This window comes from Acinonyx jubatus, chromosome D4 (assembly GCF_027475565.1).
Source record: "Acinonyx jubatus isolate Ajub_Pintada_27869175 chromosome D4, VMU_Ajub_asm_v1.0, whole genome shotgun sequence".
In the NCBI taxonomy this organism is placed as follows: domain Eukaryota; kingdom Metazoa; phylum Chordata; class Mammalia; order Carnivora; family Felidae; genus Acinonyx; species Acinonyx jubatus.
Genome location: NC_069391.1, coordinates 4054712 through 4069845, shown reverse-complemented (window position 1 = coordinate 4069845; position 15134 = coordinate 4054712). Strand labels below are relative to the sequence as shown.

General features: G+C 49.1%; 1 protein-coding gene across 8 annotated transcripts in view; it reads right to left on the bottom strand.

Moving 5' to 3' along the window:
* DDX31 (DEAD-box helicase 31) overlaps positions 1 to 15134 on the bottom strand; it is a 71095-nt gene that overhangs the window by 16838 nt on the left and 39123 nt on the right. For 2 of the 8 annotated variants that reach the window (XM_027035483.2, XM_053204448.1), the window contains 2 exons: positions 12425 to 12506; positions 5938 to 6049 (listed from right to left, as the gene is read on the bottom strand). In XM_027035483.2, coding sequence (XP_026891284.1) covers positions 5938 to 6049; positions 12425 to 12506 — 194 coding nt within the window. Of the gene's footprint in view, positions 1 to 5937; positions 6050 to 6967; positions 10786 to 11451; positions 11577 to 12424; positions 12507 to 15134 lie in introns of those variants that run through there. The other 6 variants (XR_008290875.1, XR_008290874.1, XR_008290876.1 and 3 more) reach the window with 6 other exon arrangements.

The following is a 15134-nucleotide window of genomic DNA, read 5'->3' as shown; positions in this document are numbered from 1 at the left end:
CTAATTCAATTTATTTTTTCAATTGCTAACACATGTAAATGTTACACAATTCAAAAGGTTCCCATGGGTTTATTGTGCTTCCCATCACGGTCTGTTACTCCTGCTATAAATGTTCACGCCACAAGCCCTGCCTCCAGGGCCCCTATCCAGAGGGGTGACTCTTCTTCCTGTACTCCTGGGATTTTAAAACCAAATTCATTCCAAAGTACCCGATATTGACTGCTAAAGGGCTTCTTACCCATTTGAAAAATGCATAAATAAGGAAACGCAGGGTGCCTGGGTGGCTCAGTCGGTTGAGCGTCTGACTCTTAGTTTCGGCTCAGGTCATGATCTCACAGTTTGTGTTTGAGCCCCGTGTCGGGTTCTGTGCTGACAGTGTGAAGCCTGCTTGGGATTTTCTCTCTCTCCCTCTCTCTCTCTGCCCCTCCCCTGTGCACGCGCAAACTCTCTCTCAAAATAAACTTTAAAGAAAAAAAAAAAAAGGAAATGAAAAGTTTTAAAAAGGAGAAAGGCAGTTATTAAGTTTCTAAAAGAGCCCACAAAACAGTTCATTCCTTGAGAACTGCCAACAATTTAGAGATGTCCCCAGACACACCTTCGTGAAAGTTTCAGCCCTATTTTAAAGTTGAGAAAAAGGCCCCTGTTCTAGAGTCAGCACTGGCTGGAAAAAAGGCAGATGTGGTTCCCAGGAGCTTGGAGCCCTGGCTACACCTTTTTTCGGCGTTCCTCTGAGAAAAGAAAGCTGTCCCTCCACCCAGCTCCCCTCAAATACACTGCAATTCCAGTGAAAATCAAGTGTCTACCTCTCCTCACTCCAACAGGGCAGGAGGGAACGGCTCTGAAAAGACCCCAATACCGGCTCTTCCGGCGGCCAGGCCCGAGTCCAGCACCGCGCATCTCACGGAAGAGCAGGCGCTAAATACCAGCCTCTCTCGCCCTTGCTTGTTGAGCCACTGGACTGGCAAGTTTGCCCACAGCTTAGACGTAATATCCCAGCAGCACCTGGAGATTGGCGTTTATGAACAGTAATAAAAAGTGTCATTTTAGCAGATCAGCTGCTGGAAGGATCCTGGGAATCCATCAAAGCTCTATTTACTGAGTAAAGTGAACTCCTTTTCCCAATCGATGAGAAATAATAATAACCAAGGCAACTTGTCTGCACCCCTCTCTGAAATCTGTGCCTGCTTCCCCTTTTTAATAACCGGGGACCAGCTTTTCCAAGGGAAATCTCTAGCACTTCAAATGGTCTGTGCTGTTCGGAGGTTCTGACACCAGGTTCCAGACATGGAGCTACAGACTCTAGTCTCAAGAAAGCCGCTCGGCTACCGCCCAGGAGATGCTCTACACCTCTTCTCTACACCCCTTTCTTTCCAGACCCTCCATATTTACTCTCCTCTAAAAACAAAAACAGACCGAAACCATGCCAAGTCAGGCCAAGCCAAAGAGTTTGCACTTTTACAATCTCAGTCCCCCGAACGCTGGCCCAGGCCTCCTCATGACCACCACTGTCCCACTTAGGCAGATCAACCTCCCATTCCCGCACCAACCCGAGGAGCCAAGGAGGGACAGCCTCTGTCTCAGAGACGTGGGCGCCCAGCTAACAAGTTTTCCAAGAAACGGCAGACGTGTCTTCTCCCTCCACAAGCGCTCAGGCAGCATTTCACACTGCATATGTTTACCAACCCTGCCTGTCCTTAAGGCTGTCTCACTGGGGACGATACTGGGCTGTCCTCACATCCTTGAATGGACTCCCACGTTTTGATGGTTCAGAGAAGCAGGAATTTCAGGAGCAGCAGAAGCTGTCTGCAGACCCTGCCGAGGGGCGGTGTCAAGGACGGGTGGCGGAAGTGGGGGCTGGGGGACCCGGAGGAGTGGGGAGCAGAGAAAGAAGGCATTTGCTTGAGATGGCAGAAGAAGCCGTGGCCACTTACAGCACGCGCTCCGTAGTCGCGGGCTCCCATCTCACAGCCGTAAGGGAGACGCATTAAGGGAAACCTATTTTAAAATACCCCACACGGACACCTCATCCTTGTTCATAAAATCAGATTTATTCTTGGACATCTGACCAAGAACAGTAGTATCTTACGGATGATACTTAGGATCAAGGAGGTAGGAAGGAGCGAGACTCTAGCCTGGGAGGGAACCTCGGCCCTGCCCCCAGAAGAACACACATCTGTACGGAGTAAAGGCACACTCGGTTGAGTACCTGCCTACCTGGGACTGCACTGAGGGAGCGGCTGATCTGTCATCGGTGGTTTGGGTTTTCTGGACTCTGAGCAACAGCCCCGCAAGCCAGGCACGGCTCCTCCGCACGTGGTCCCTGCTCTTCAGGGAGACCTGAGGCTGAAGGGCCACCACAGGAAAGCCGTCTTCTGTGTGGAAAGGACCCCAGTTTCCAAAACTTTTGTTTGGGAGTCTCAAGTTCAAACCAGTTTTTTTTTTAATTTTTTTTTAATGTTTATTATTGAAAGTCAGAGACAGTCAGAGCGTGAGCAGGGGAGGGGCAGAGAGGGAGGGAGACACTGAATCCGAACCAGGCTCCAGGCTCTGAGCTGTCAGCACAGAGCCCGACACGGGGCTCCAACTCACAGACTGTGAGATCGTGACCTGAGCCAAAGCCGGATGCTTAACCGCTTGAGCCACCCAGGCGCCCCAAGTTCAAACCAGTTTTTAACCACTGGGATCTCTAGCTAACAGAGGCAAGAAATGAAGGAAAAGGGGTACCTGGGTGGTTCGGTCAGTTAAGCATCTGACTTGGTTTTGGCTCAAGTCGTGATCTCATGGTTTGTGGGTTCAAGCCCTGTGTTGGGCTCTGCGCTGGCAGCATGGAGCCTACTTGGGATTCTCTCTCCCTCTCTCTCTCTCTGCCGCCCCTTCTGCGCGTGCTGTCTCTCAAAATAAACAAATAAACTAAAAGGAAAAAAAAAGAAAGAAAGGAAAGAAATGAGGGTAAAAAGGGGCGACTGCTGCTGGAAACGGACAACAATTAAATGCTGGTTATTAACAATGACTGGGCCAGAAAATGCAACAGGAAGACAAATGCATACTTGGCCCAGTTTCCAACTACTTTTCTGCCATAAAGGCAAAAACCAGCTGCTTTGTTAATTATTCATGAGGTGGGTTCTGAAATAAAACGGAAGCAAGTCAGCAGTGGGGAATCTGCATATGCAGACGAAATGCAGAAGACAGTTTCGACTTCCGGGGTGCGGTTGCTGTCCCCTTGTGAACCGAACACCTCTGCCGTAGCAAGTGCGTGTACGCACCCCCCCCCCCCGCCAGACCTCCAGAACTCACCATGCTAAGCACCAGGGGAGCAAAGCGTGGAGACGCCGAGATCTAGAACAGGGCACTTTCCTCCCAGACCACCACCAATCTGATGTGGCAATCAATTGGCAGAGAAGAGAAATGCAGGTTTATTTCCTTCTTGGTACCTAAACATTGCAGAGTGGCCCCGTTCAGGTACCCCTTAAAAGGAAGGCAAGTAGGGCACCCGGGTGGCTCAGTCGGTCGAGCGTCCGACTCTTGATTTCAGCCCAGGTCATGATCCCAGGGTTGTGGCATTGAGCCCCGTGTCGGACTCAGCGCTGAGCGTGGAGCCTGCTTGGGATTCTCTCTCTGCGCCTCCCCCCACTTGCATGTTCTGTCTCATGTCATGTTTAGTAAGTAGAAATAAAAAAAAATAAAAGTGATACTAGGAAAAAAAAGACAGAAAACCAGGAGCTCCGCTTGTTTCTTGGTATTAACGACTTCAGTGGTAACCACACTCTCCAAGGACGCCACGACAGCCTTACTTTGGTGACCCAGACACCTGAAGAAGGCTGTAGTCTCACTAGAGTGAGACACCTCAACCACCTCTGGCGTCAAAACCAAAGGTGAAGAGGACGGGGGGCTTTCTTGCTTTTCATCGCAATGCGCTACGAAGCCAGAAATTCCACGGCGCCACAGCTGGACGTGCACCACCCAGCAAGCTCACCTCGCCTGTCAACAAACGACCGATCTCCAGTTACACTGTGACAAGCCATCCGTTCCTCTCGGGAGACACGTGCCAGTACTTCACTGAAGGCAGGTTCTTAGGAAAACCCTCAGGAATTGTTGAATTCACTTTCGGGAAATGTCAGGACAGCCTGCTGTTAGAAACCCGTCCAGCAGGACGCACGCTACCTACGGAGCAGCAGGGACGGGGCCACCGCCGGGACTTCATCTTTTCTCCTGTGTAGTTCTCATTTGGTCCAGTGTGGTGGCAACAGCCAAGGGCTGCTTTCGTGATGTGCCAAGGTGTACGGTAGGCACTCAAAACCGTTTGCTGACTAGCCCATTCTTGTCATCTATTTCCTGATGGCCACGACTGTCTGTAACCAGTCCCCCAGCATTCACCCTTGCCCCCCAGATTCTATTCTCACATAGGCCGTCTTTTCCGACCCCTGTAGACCATGCCACATCTCTGCTCCAAGTCCTGCAATGGCTCCCATTGCACTCAGGGGACCCCAAAGCCCTCGACAGCTTCTAAGCCTGCCTCTGCTATGCCAGCCTTCCCTTCCTTCCTGTGGACACACTGCCCCCCCCCCCCCCCCGCCCACCTCCGAGCCCTCTCTGGGAATGCCCTTTCTGTCGCAGCAGCTGGTGACCCTCAACTTGCTCATGTTGCCCTCACAGCAGGGCTCACACTGACCCTCCATGTAAAACGCAGTCTGCCCAGACACCCCTTCACTCCTCTTACCTTTGTTTTTCCCACAGTTCTCAACACGTTTTAAAAGACTATTTTAACTATGCTCATTATCTGTGCCCCACCTACAATATTAGAAAGGTTTTCCATCTGCTTTAATTCCTGATGTATCCCAAGCCCCTAGAACGGTGCCCAGTTCAATAAGTATTTGTTAAATAAATGATTTTTTAAAAATTTCAACTGGGGTACCTGGGTGGCTCAGTGAAGTTAAACATCTGACTTCAGCTCAGGTCATGACCTCACGGTTCATGAGTTTAAGCCCCACGTCAAGCTCTCTGCTGACAGCTCAGAGCCTGGAGCCTGCTTCCGATTCTGTGTCTCCCTCTCTCTCTGCCCCTCTCCTGCTCATGCTTTCTTTTTCTCTCTCTCAAAAACAAACATTAAAAAACATTTTGAAATAAAAAAAAATCTCAATTCATAAAAGGAAAAAGATGATGCTATAGAGTTTACACACTGGCAAGACAGCCTGGCATCCTTCTCAAAACAGCAAGTAACTATCAAAAAGAAGTGAGGGGCCTCCAACGTGGACTGCACCTCATTCACACACACAAGACCATCACCAGCCACGACACACGACTTCCTGCCATAGGAAACATCCAGCTGTTCTAAGACCCCTCCCCCCACGCTCTCTCAGTGTTCTCCAGTGAACTACTGAGTCCCCACTAATGCCTGGTGATCCCAGGTGCCAACTTATCCTATAAAGGGCCTGGATATTAAATAAGTACCCGAGTCTTTTGTAAATTTCCTAGGAATTGGGTTCAAGGTCTATGGCCTTTCTTCAGCACTGTTCTTTCTCGCTTTCCTTTGTACTTCCAAACAGAGACTGCTCGGGTCTGATGCCTCCAGTCCTTACCTTCATCCCTAATTTCCGTCTCTACAACAGTCTCTGCTGACGCGGTCACGTCTCTTCAGTTTTCAAAGAGAAAAATGGATCCCTGAGATCCATGGGTCAAAGTTCTAGTTCTACGTAAGCCAAGATAAAGCCTCATTTGTGCAAAACATGGGGAAGGATGAAGTGAACGTTTAATATCACTTTAAAGCCTTCCACGCCTGCGTCCAGACCCTGCAGAATGAAGCTGAAGGCTTTAGCTGGTGAGCAGACATCCCCCCGCCGCCCACCGGTTGGCCTCTCAGCCCGTTGGCGGTGTGCAGGTGGAGGTGGGGACGGAGCTCTGAGGGCTTTCCATCCACAAGGACCTACGAAATCCACGCACCTTTCTTTGCCCAGGAGACCCGCCTCTCACTGGAGTGCACGTAATCTTCAAATACCGTCTGCAAGACCGTGGCTCGCCGTCGGATTTCCTGGGGGCCAGCGGCACGGGATTTCTGGGAGGGTGGCGGAAGGATTAAAGAAGAGACAGAGTCAGAGTCAGGAATAATGAAGCACTTTATAATAGATTTAATAACAGTAAAATCACTTGGTAACCACCGAGGGGCCAACAAGGGTAATCCTTTCAATATTACTAGAGGAAAAACGGGAGCTATAAAGATGTTAAAGTCAAGCAAAGATGAAGACAGCTTTGTGAGGGAGCAGATCGGGTCTATTTACTTATTTACTTGTTTACTGACTGGTCCTCCTGGCCTCTTGTCACTCACGTTCAAAATGAAAGCCCACCGGAGACACTCTGGAATTTTCCGAGTCCGATTCAGGCATTTAAAACATCACGGGACGTGGACAGGTGGGTAGGTTTCAAAGGACTTGGGTCTTAGGGAGGCCTTAAATCCTCCCCCTCCCTCTCACTCCTCAGGGGAACAAGGGAACAGCCTCTCAGGGGTGCCCCCCCTACCCCACGGCCTGCCTAAAATTTAGCCTATCCTTGAATTTCAGAGCATGCTCCCTCATTCCTAGGGAGGCTGTGACTTGTGTTTCGGATCCATTCTTTCAGCCTGGGACCACTGTGCCACTGTGCTGGCTGCCAGGGACCTATCGAGGAGTGGGCCGTCCCTTCACACCACGTTCCAAGAAGGCCACTCGGTCTCTGCAGCTGGCTGTCCTGGTTTCAGGAGCGACATCTGTACACGCTCAAGTTCTACGGATGGAAAACGTTAATAAAATAGAAAAATGATATCCTCTTCATTCTTCAGCAATCCCAGAGAAAAGATTTCCTTTTTTTTTTTAAATTTTTTTTTAACGTTTATTCATTTTTTGAGAGACAGAGAGGGACAGAGCGTGAGTGGGGGAGGAGAAGAGAGAGAGGGGGACACAGAATTCAAAGCAGGCTCCAGGCTCTGAGCTGACAGCACAGAGCCCGATGAGGGGCTCGAAATCACAAACCGTGAGATCATGACCCGAGCCGAAGTGGACGCTCAACCTACTGAGCCACCCAGGCGCCCCAAGATTTCCTTTCTTTATATTCCCCTAAAACTGAGTGTTTTTTGTTTCCCGTATCTTTTTTTTTTTTTTTTTAAAGTAAGCTCTACACCCAGTATGGAGCTCGAACTCATGATCCCGAGATGAAGAGTCACACACTCCACTGACTGAGCCAGCCAGGCGCACCCCCCCCCCCCCATCTCCTACGTCTTAAAACAAACATGAGTGCTTTCTACTGAATGTGAAACTGAGATGCCAGAGAACGAAGATTCTCCAACTCAATTTGGCTAGTAGGTCTCCTGGAAGACGCGACTGTCCCAGTGATTCTATAAAGTCTCTACGGTAACCACTACCCACTGCGGGCATGGGTCACCAAGAAAACAGCCAGTCTGTGCTTCCCTTCACCCCCGCGGAGGACAGGGGCTCGCGCCTGTGTCTGGCTGACCACAGGCTGACCGTGCCTAACTGTGGCTCCTGAGTCTCTTACCTTTAAGGCTGCCAGAGGAAGAACAAAGGGGAGAGGAGAAAAAGCCTCATTCTCTGGGTCTGTGTCCGTCTCTGTATTAATAGAGACTTAACAACCTGAAAATGTTTTTAGCTTAGTCAAATCATTCCTGCTACCTGTTCGGTTGATGACAGTCTAGCTGATTTCACAGAACATGGTCCCCCTAAGGGTTTTATCCACTCAAATGTCAAGAGAAAAGTCACTCAGTAGCTGTGTTATGAAAGTGGACATTTGCTATTGTCATTAACAAGGATTTTTTTTTTTTACCCTCTTAACTGATGTGAAATGCAAACTTTTTTTTTTCTTTTTTTGCTGCCCTCCTTTCGTTAAGCCACCTCAGCAACGCAACTGTCACCTTCCTTGTGTGTGTGTGTGTTTTTTTAATATGAATGTGAAATTAGCGAGGATGCCCTTTCCCCTGGCGGACAGAATCCTCTGTTATTAAAAAGTAAAGCACTTTAATAATGAAAACTTTTTCCTCTTTTTCCTGTGTTTTAACTGTTTAAAATTAATGAGAAGGGCAGAATGGTTGTCAAAGCGATATTGAAAGCCGGGCAGCCAGGCCCGAATAAGCACAAAAATCCCTCTAGAGTGTTAGATAAACAGAGCTCCAGCCCGCTCGAATCCCTCTGTTGGTTATTGTATACACTCTGTAACAGCTCTCAGAATAGATCTGAGAGCCAGGGAGGCAGAGAGGTTTCAGAATTCCAATAAAGGCCTCAAATTAAAGACAGCCTGGTGCGAATTCCAGGAGAAAATTAAAGAGACCTCAAGCTTAAGTGACAGGTGACTTACTTCTGTGTCACAACTGTCAGGGGATTTAGTGATAATATGGCAATATATTACAAAGGGCTTTTCTTATTCCCCCTTTAGGTTTCAAAATGAGGCATCTTTTCTTCCCAACCAAAAAAAAATACATACACACACATAGATAATGTGTGTACAAGTGAAATAGGTGGAGAAAAGGCAATAAGACTAGGTTCACACGTTTGAAATGATGAGGTCAGTTTCAGTAAAATGTAAGGAAAAGTTAATGGCAGAAAACATAATATACTCAGGAAAAAGCACGTCTTCCTCTCCCTACCCCCTCCACTTCCAGAAATACTTTATTTTAAAATTACCCCTCTTGAGAATGAGGTGTTTTTCAGTTGTCTTCTGGGGAGGACGGTCTAAATTTAAACTGAAGGCAGGGGCAGAGTCGTGTGCACGCCAGCGTCTCAGCCCCGACAGGTGAAACACTCCCGTAATGAGAGCAGGTCAAAGCCCGGAGGCACACCCACCCCTCAAAGACACACAGACGCAGTGCTGGTTAACGAAGCTAACCTGGGACTAGCGGGCCGGGGCTAGTTTAGGAAAACACGTCTCCAACGGCCCACACTCAGCATTCCCTGGTCCGTAAAGCCCTACCGACCCTGGAGAGAACAGCCGAGTGCAAGGGCTGAGCACTAGGACGGAGGGAGGGGGCTGCTGATCTCATTTGAATACCTGACCCTGCACCAGTCTCTTGCTAAGGTCCGTTTACAGGCATATTTCATAGGACAAAAACAAAAAAAAAAACAAAAAAAACCTCGTAGAAAAAGCATGTTTGGATGTGCACATACTTTGAAGATGAAAATTTCATGCCTATCGAGAGGCAACACATGAGTTGAAGATACTTGGGCTGGATTTTTTTCTGGTTGTTGTAAAAAGTTTTAGGTGGTGGCAATGGTAGGGGAGGTGCCTTTTTCTTTCTTTCTTTTTTTTTTTTTGGAAACATGCCCATTGCTAACTTCTAAAGTGTTTTTAAACTAAACGGAAGGACTGTTTTAATCACTTTATTGCCAAGCTGAGTTTCACCCTCATGCTTCCCTAGAACCATCTGAGTGCTTCCCAGTAAAGTTGAAAGATCAAATTTATTCTCTTTGTAGGTGGGTGAACACTCGCACACCCAGACGTAGCTATATATATTTTATATACCTAAATATGAAATATACATTTTACAGATGCTTCACTCACTCTCTTTCTGTTCACAGAAGCCCAAGAACGTATGTGCCAAAGGGACATTTACAATGCACTTCAATCGAGTGAGAAGAGAGGCCTTACAGTGAGGTGTCTGGCTATGTGTGTAAAAGGCCTATTTACCGAGCTCACATGTATCTGTCCGGCGCTGGTTCACGGGCTAGACGGAACCGCCCACATGGAGAACGACAATTAAAACACGCCGTGTTTCTTATGAGGAACAGAACTAAAAGTTGTATCCAGCATCTACTTTATTCTTTTCACTACTCACGCGGATCACACACACATAAAACACTCTTTCGGGTTGTAGATCTGTGTGACAATTAGTAATAGAGTCAGTTTCACGGAGTTTCCCTTTGGCCTTCGAATTGAAGTTAAATTTGGTTAATTAAACAGGCCAGCTTTTCATCGACATGGCACCCGGGGCCTGTAGTACGATTAGTTTTCTAGGCTAACCTGTTAGTTTGGGGTCAGTGAAAGCCCACCTCGCCGAGTGTTTTTTCTTTTTAAAAACAAAGCTCACCACTCCTTAAAAACATAAAAACATCCTACTGGTTCCCGTCCATCAAGGCGGGAGCTTGGGGCTGGGATGAACCGCCACGGCCCAGAAGCATACAGAGCGCCGCCCGCCTCGTTTTAGAGGTCAGCTCCACAGCAACCCACGTGACGGGCACTCTGGTTGCAGAACCACCAGCCATGAAGCACGGTCTGGAACCCAAGCCTGCCTGCCTTGGGGCCCCGGCCCCTACACGAAGTGTCCCCGAGCCCCCCCCTCGAGCAAGGCTTCAAGGCCGGCCTCGTGCCAAGGAAGCCTCTGCTTCGGTGGGAGTAGATACGCAAGGCCCTGGAAGGCCGGGGGCTGGGAAACGGCCGTGGCTCGCTCGGGGAAGAGCAGAGGGCACCGCGGCTGCTTGGCTCCCTCCCCAGGGGGGGAATCCGCAGGAGACGCTCCTTCTGCAGACCCACATGATGATCAGCTCTCCCTGGACCGAACAATGTGTGCTCGGTTCAGGGACAAACACCAACAGAGTCAGTCCCAGAAATGGTGTAAGAGGAGATCTGACCGAACCTTTACTTTCTTTGTAACTTTCTTGTAACTTTACCGCTTGCTCTTACTTCTGGCCAGCAGGCAGAGGCTAACGTTCGCCGGTGCCACAGCAACAAGCACCGGGTTTCGTGTTGCGGAGTCTGGACTCAGAACTCTACATCTGCTACTAGCTGATGATGACGATGAACACCCTTCAGTACCTGTGTTGGGGTCCTCGGGTTATTTCTTACTCAGTCCTCCAATCTCCTTAACAAGAATGCTAACATGATCTCAGTTTTACATAAGAAGAAACCACGGCTTAGGGACGTCCAGTCTTGCCCAGAGCCACAGAGCTGGGGACCCTGAGGCCATGCCCTTAACCTCTGCTACACTGCCCATGGTCCTGGGGCTGTAATGAAGTGTCTGAGGGAACATGAAAAAACCCTTCCTAGAATCTGCAGTAGCTTCAGAACAGCAGCGTGCCAGGACCAACGAGCGTCTGTTTGGTGACTGGTCCGTTCCCTTGACAACAAACTATTAATATGGGATATTCCAAAGTCTAGCGCGGCAGGGATGTTTTCTAACGAAACACGGTTTAAAACAACTTATTGATCAACTGAGTCTGTCCCTGCTTCTTTGGTTTATGGGATATTTGTTGTGGCGTCGTCTGTTGACCACGTCTCACCTAGCGAGGGCTGACATTACCTAACTGAACAGCTAGCTGCTGCCACTGCCGTGCTTTCGTCTGTATCAATGGAAGCAAAGAGCACGTGCTTTGAAGTCAGGCTGCCTGCTTCCACCGCACCGGAGGCTGCGTCCCTGCGGACGTTTCTTCACCCCTCCGGACCTCAGTCTCCTCATCTGGGAAGTGGGACGAGAGCACCCGCCTGGTGGGGCTGCTGGGAGGATTAAACAGGACCAAACCATGAAGAGTGTAGCACAGTCCCGGGCACAGGACACACGCTGTGATGGTTCCCCTGCCCTTTCGTTGATACATTTCCTTAGGTTCTTTCTGGAACAAGAGGGCTTAAGTCAGGGCCAGTCAAGTCAGGTCCCAGCCCCAGGGACAGTACTGATCCAAATAAAGACGCTTCTTGATGCATAAAAGAAACTCTTAATTAAGCCTGATCTATTTGGTCTCATTTTCCAGTCTATGCTCAGACTTAAACAAACAAATGTAAAATATTCAAATCACTAATGTTTCACAGACAAAACTACATACAGCAACGTGACACACACACATCTGTGACACAGTGGGTACGGGGCTAGAGTGGGAGTGGGGAGCAGCCACCTAGCAGGGGGAAAGTCATGGGAGGGCCGCAGGGTAGGGTGCCCAGGGTCCCCGTGTGGACCCACATGGATAACACCAATGTCTCCTTCTGATGATCTCAACTTTACTCTTCCTCTGTGTGTGGCACACACATTAAAAAACAGATGAACTACGTGTGTCTGCACGGAGACACAGAGACACCAGTTTCTTCCGTGCTGTCACGGGTGGATGGGTCAATCAGCTGTCTTTGCTGAGAATCAGGATGGGGGCACCAGGGTTGAGCAGGTAACACTGCCTCCAAACTCACTGTGGGCCAGGATGAGGCCTCCTCACTGGGAGCCTGCTGCGGCCTTGCGGGCTTCCAGAATGGACGGGTCACCCGTTAACGGGATGAGACCAGAAAACGCGTCCAGGAGCAGAGAGGAGAAAACACAATCACGATGTGGCCTCATCTAACGTTCATGGCCCCTGAGATACACACGTCTGCTCAACAGAGGAACTAACTATCCCACACACAGTAGCCCCACCACCCCAAATCAAGAAGTGAGTCGTGTCTGTTCACCGCAAGTATCATAAATAATGACACTCACCTGGGTTCCCCGTCGGCTCCCTTTCAAACAACCGTCCCTTGTCAGAACAGACAAAATGTCTTCCACGTGAATCTCAGACACGCTGTAAAAGGAAGGGCACGTCAAGGTAAACTTGCTACCTTCAGCAACATCCGGAATCTCAATGCATAAAACTGGCCTATTCTCAAGCTAATTCACTGTAAAACAGAAACTATACCTTCACGGAAAGGAATTGTTTCCTAAACCTTCAGGAGTTTGGAAGGCAGCAACCTCTAGGACATGACAAGGACAGAAGGGGTCATATTCCCAACACTCTCCTCCTCTCTGGCGACTTTCAAATAGGCTACGTTTAGAATTTCCTCTGTGGGCATCCCACCATTATTTCTTAGTGAATCTCAAACACTACAAAGCAGGCCTGCTTATTAATATACTACACCTTGACACGAGTACAGGAGAAAGTGAAGAAAAGAACAACCCAGATAGTCCCTTTAGTCCCTTTAGTTTTATATTAAAAAAAAAAAAAAAAAAAAAAAAAAAAAAAAAAAAGGCCAGGCCAGAGGCGGGAGGGGAGTGGTGTGGCTAAAGGTCTGTAACTGTTGGGGTCAACTCCTCAGGGAAGGCCAACAAGTGACCGCAGCCCCCGAACTCTCTTCTCACGTATCCAGAAGTCTGTCTACCCTCTTACACCTTCGTTATGAAGGGGTGAGGAACAGAGGACCTCTGACGCATGCAGAGCTGTGTGCAAACGGCTGAGCTCAGAATTTGGGCCTCACTTGTGAACAGAAGCCAGCCTGAGCCAGGAGAAGAGGTCGACCCGCCTCGCGGCCCTGTGGCCCCGCAGCCCAGGCTCCGCTTCCACCAGTCTGCGGGCCACAGCGTTCAAACACAGCAAGTGAGCACACAATCAAGTACTACAGCCTAAGGAAGAAACAGGAGTTGCTGAAAACATACTTCCCAGGGAGGGGGGGAAAAAAAGGGGAAGGAGGACTTCTGGGAGAAAAACAGATCATAAAAAGATAAATGATTTCCTTGTATGTTGTTTCTTTTTTTTAACGTAACAGCAAATTAAAACATGAATGGCAACCTCTCAGGTGGGAGAAGACAATTCTCCCCCTTTCCCCCAAAGGTTACGCTGACAAAGCTATGAATGAAAATGTCACGTCTCTGACAGCGATCTACCTGAAATGTGTCACCGCTTCCCTGAACACCCCCAGCCCCCGCCCCTCCACACTCTCCCCCCTGTGCTGCCAGCTCACAGCCCCACGGAGCCGTGAAATCTTTTTACAGCAGGAGTCAACCCGAGGAGGCAGAGCACGTACTGCGAGGGTAGGAGTTTGGGGGAAAATGCTCGTGATTTCACAGAAAATGTATTTTTCATGAGAGAGAGAAATGCCGTGGCCACTGAATTTGCCTCTTGTTGACGCGGGAGAATCTGGAGGTGAACGCACAGCATGGCACGGTCCTAGCTTTTTCTTTGTTTGACAGACTTGCCTCTGTGCATCACTCGTTTTCTTCAGGAGGAAAGGAAAAGGAACAGAAGGACTCGGGGTGAGATTCTGAAGCAGGGAGAAAGAAACCAAGAATAAGGCCACTTGGAGTCAGGGATACAAAGAACTAAACACACCACAGAGAGGCGCGGTTTTCCGGGGGCGTGTCTGGGCTGACGCTCGGGCCGGGCACCCCTCTGCCGTGTGTGTCCCTGTGACAGTGCTGGGGGCCGGTCACCGCAACTGAACGGCAGCAGAGAAAGAACTGGAGTGATTTACAGTTTAAAAGGGCCTTCCTCCTGTTCTCAGAAATCGGGTGGCTTCTGAGGAACAAAGCAAATCTACTCTGCTTGTTTATGGTTCTATCGGCAGATCTGAACCGCCCCGCCTTACCATGAGAAGACAGAGAAATAAATCCAGGGACCTGTCCTATGCCTGATCTAAGAGATACACAGTTTGCATTTACATTTTAACAAACCAATGACGACTTTCATTAGAAATGCGTTTAAAAGGGAAGCGGAAATCGGTTAAGAGATTGGCATATACAAGGGACTCCAAAGGATGCAGAAACAAAGTCCTGAGCATTCGGGCTGAGGTGGCAGCGGCCCAGGGCACCTGTCTCCTGCCCCGTCTGCTAAATTACACTGTCAGGGCGAGGTCCACAGTGCTCGGCGTCTGAAGGCAGGCAGCAATTTGTTGTGATGGCCCTTGCTGCCGAGCGCCTCAGCCTGCCTTCTTGAATCTTCCCTGTAATTCATCAGCCTTCCCAGCATCCGGCTGCCCGGCTCCCAGGTTCTTACGCACAATACATACACACATCTTCCTTCTCTTTTTGGTTTCTTTTTTTTCTTTTTTTGGAATATTTAGCAGAGTAACTTTTGGTTCAAGTCTGCTTGTTGCCACAGCACACTTTGTAATTAGTTCTTCCTAGGTGTAATTTTTTGAATTAAGTACAAAACAGCTTATATATAGATACCCAACACTGATCTCTTCCTCAGACACAAATCTGGAAGCATCATTCATGGCTGCAACGTTGTAACTTAGGTCTGATATTTGGGGGGGGGGGGGTTGGTTATATCAGGCCCACAAAGCAGGTTCAGCAGGTGCATTTTCAGGGCAGAAACGAGCAAGGCTGGGCCCCTCCAGGGCTCTTTCCCCCTCGAGTAGATGTTCACTCCACAAGAGACCCAAATCTCTTCCTCTGGGTACCTCTGTCTTCATGCTTCTGAACTTCCCCCGCAAGT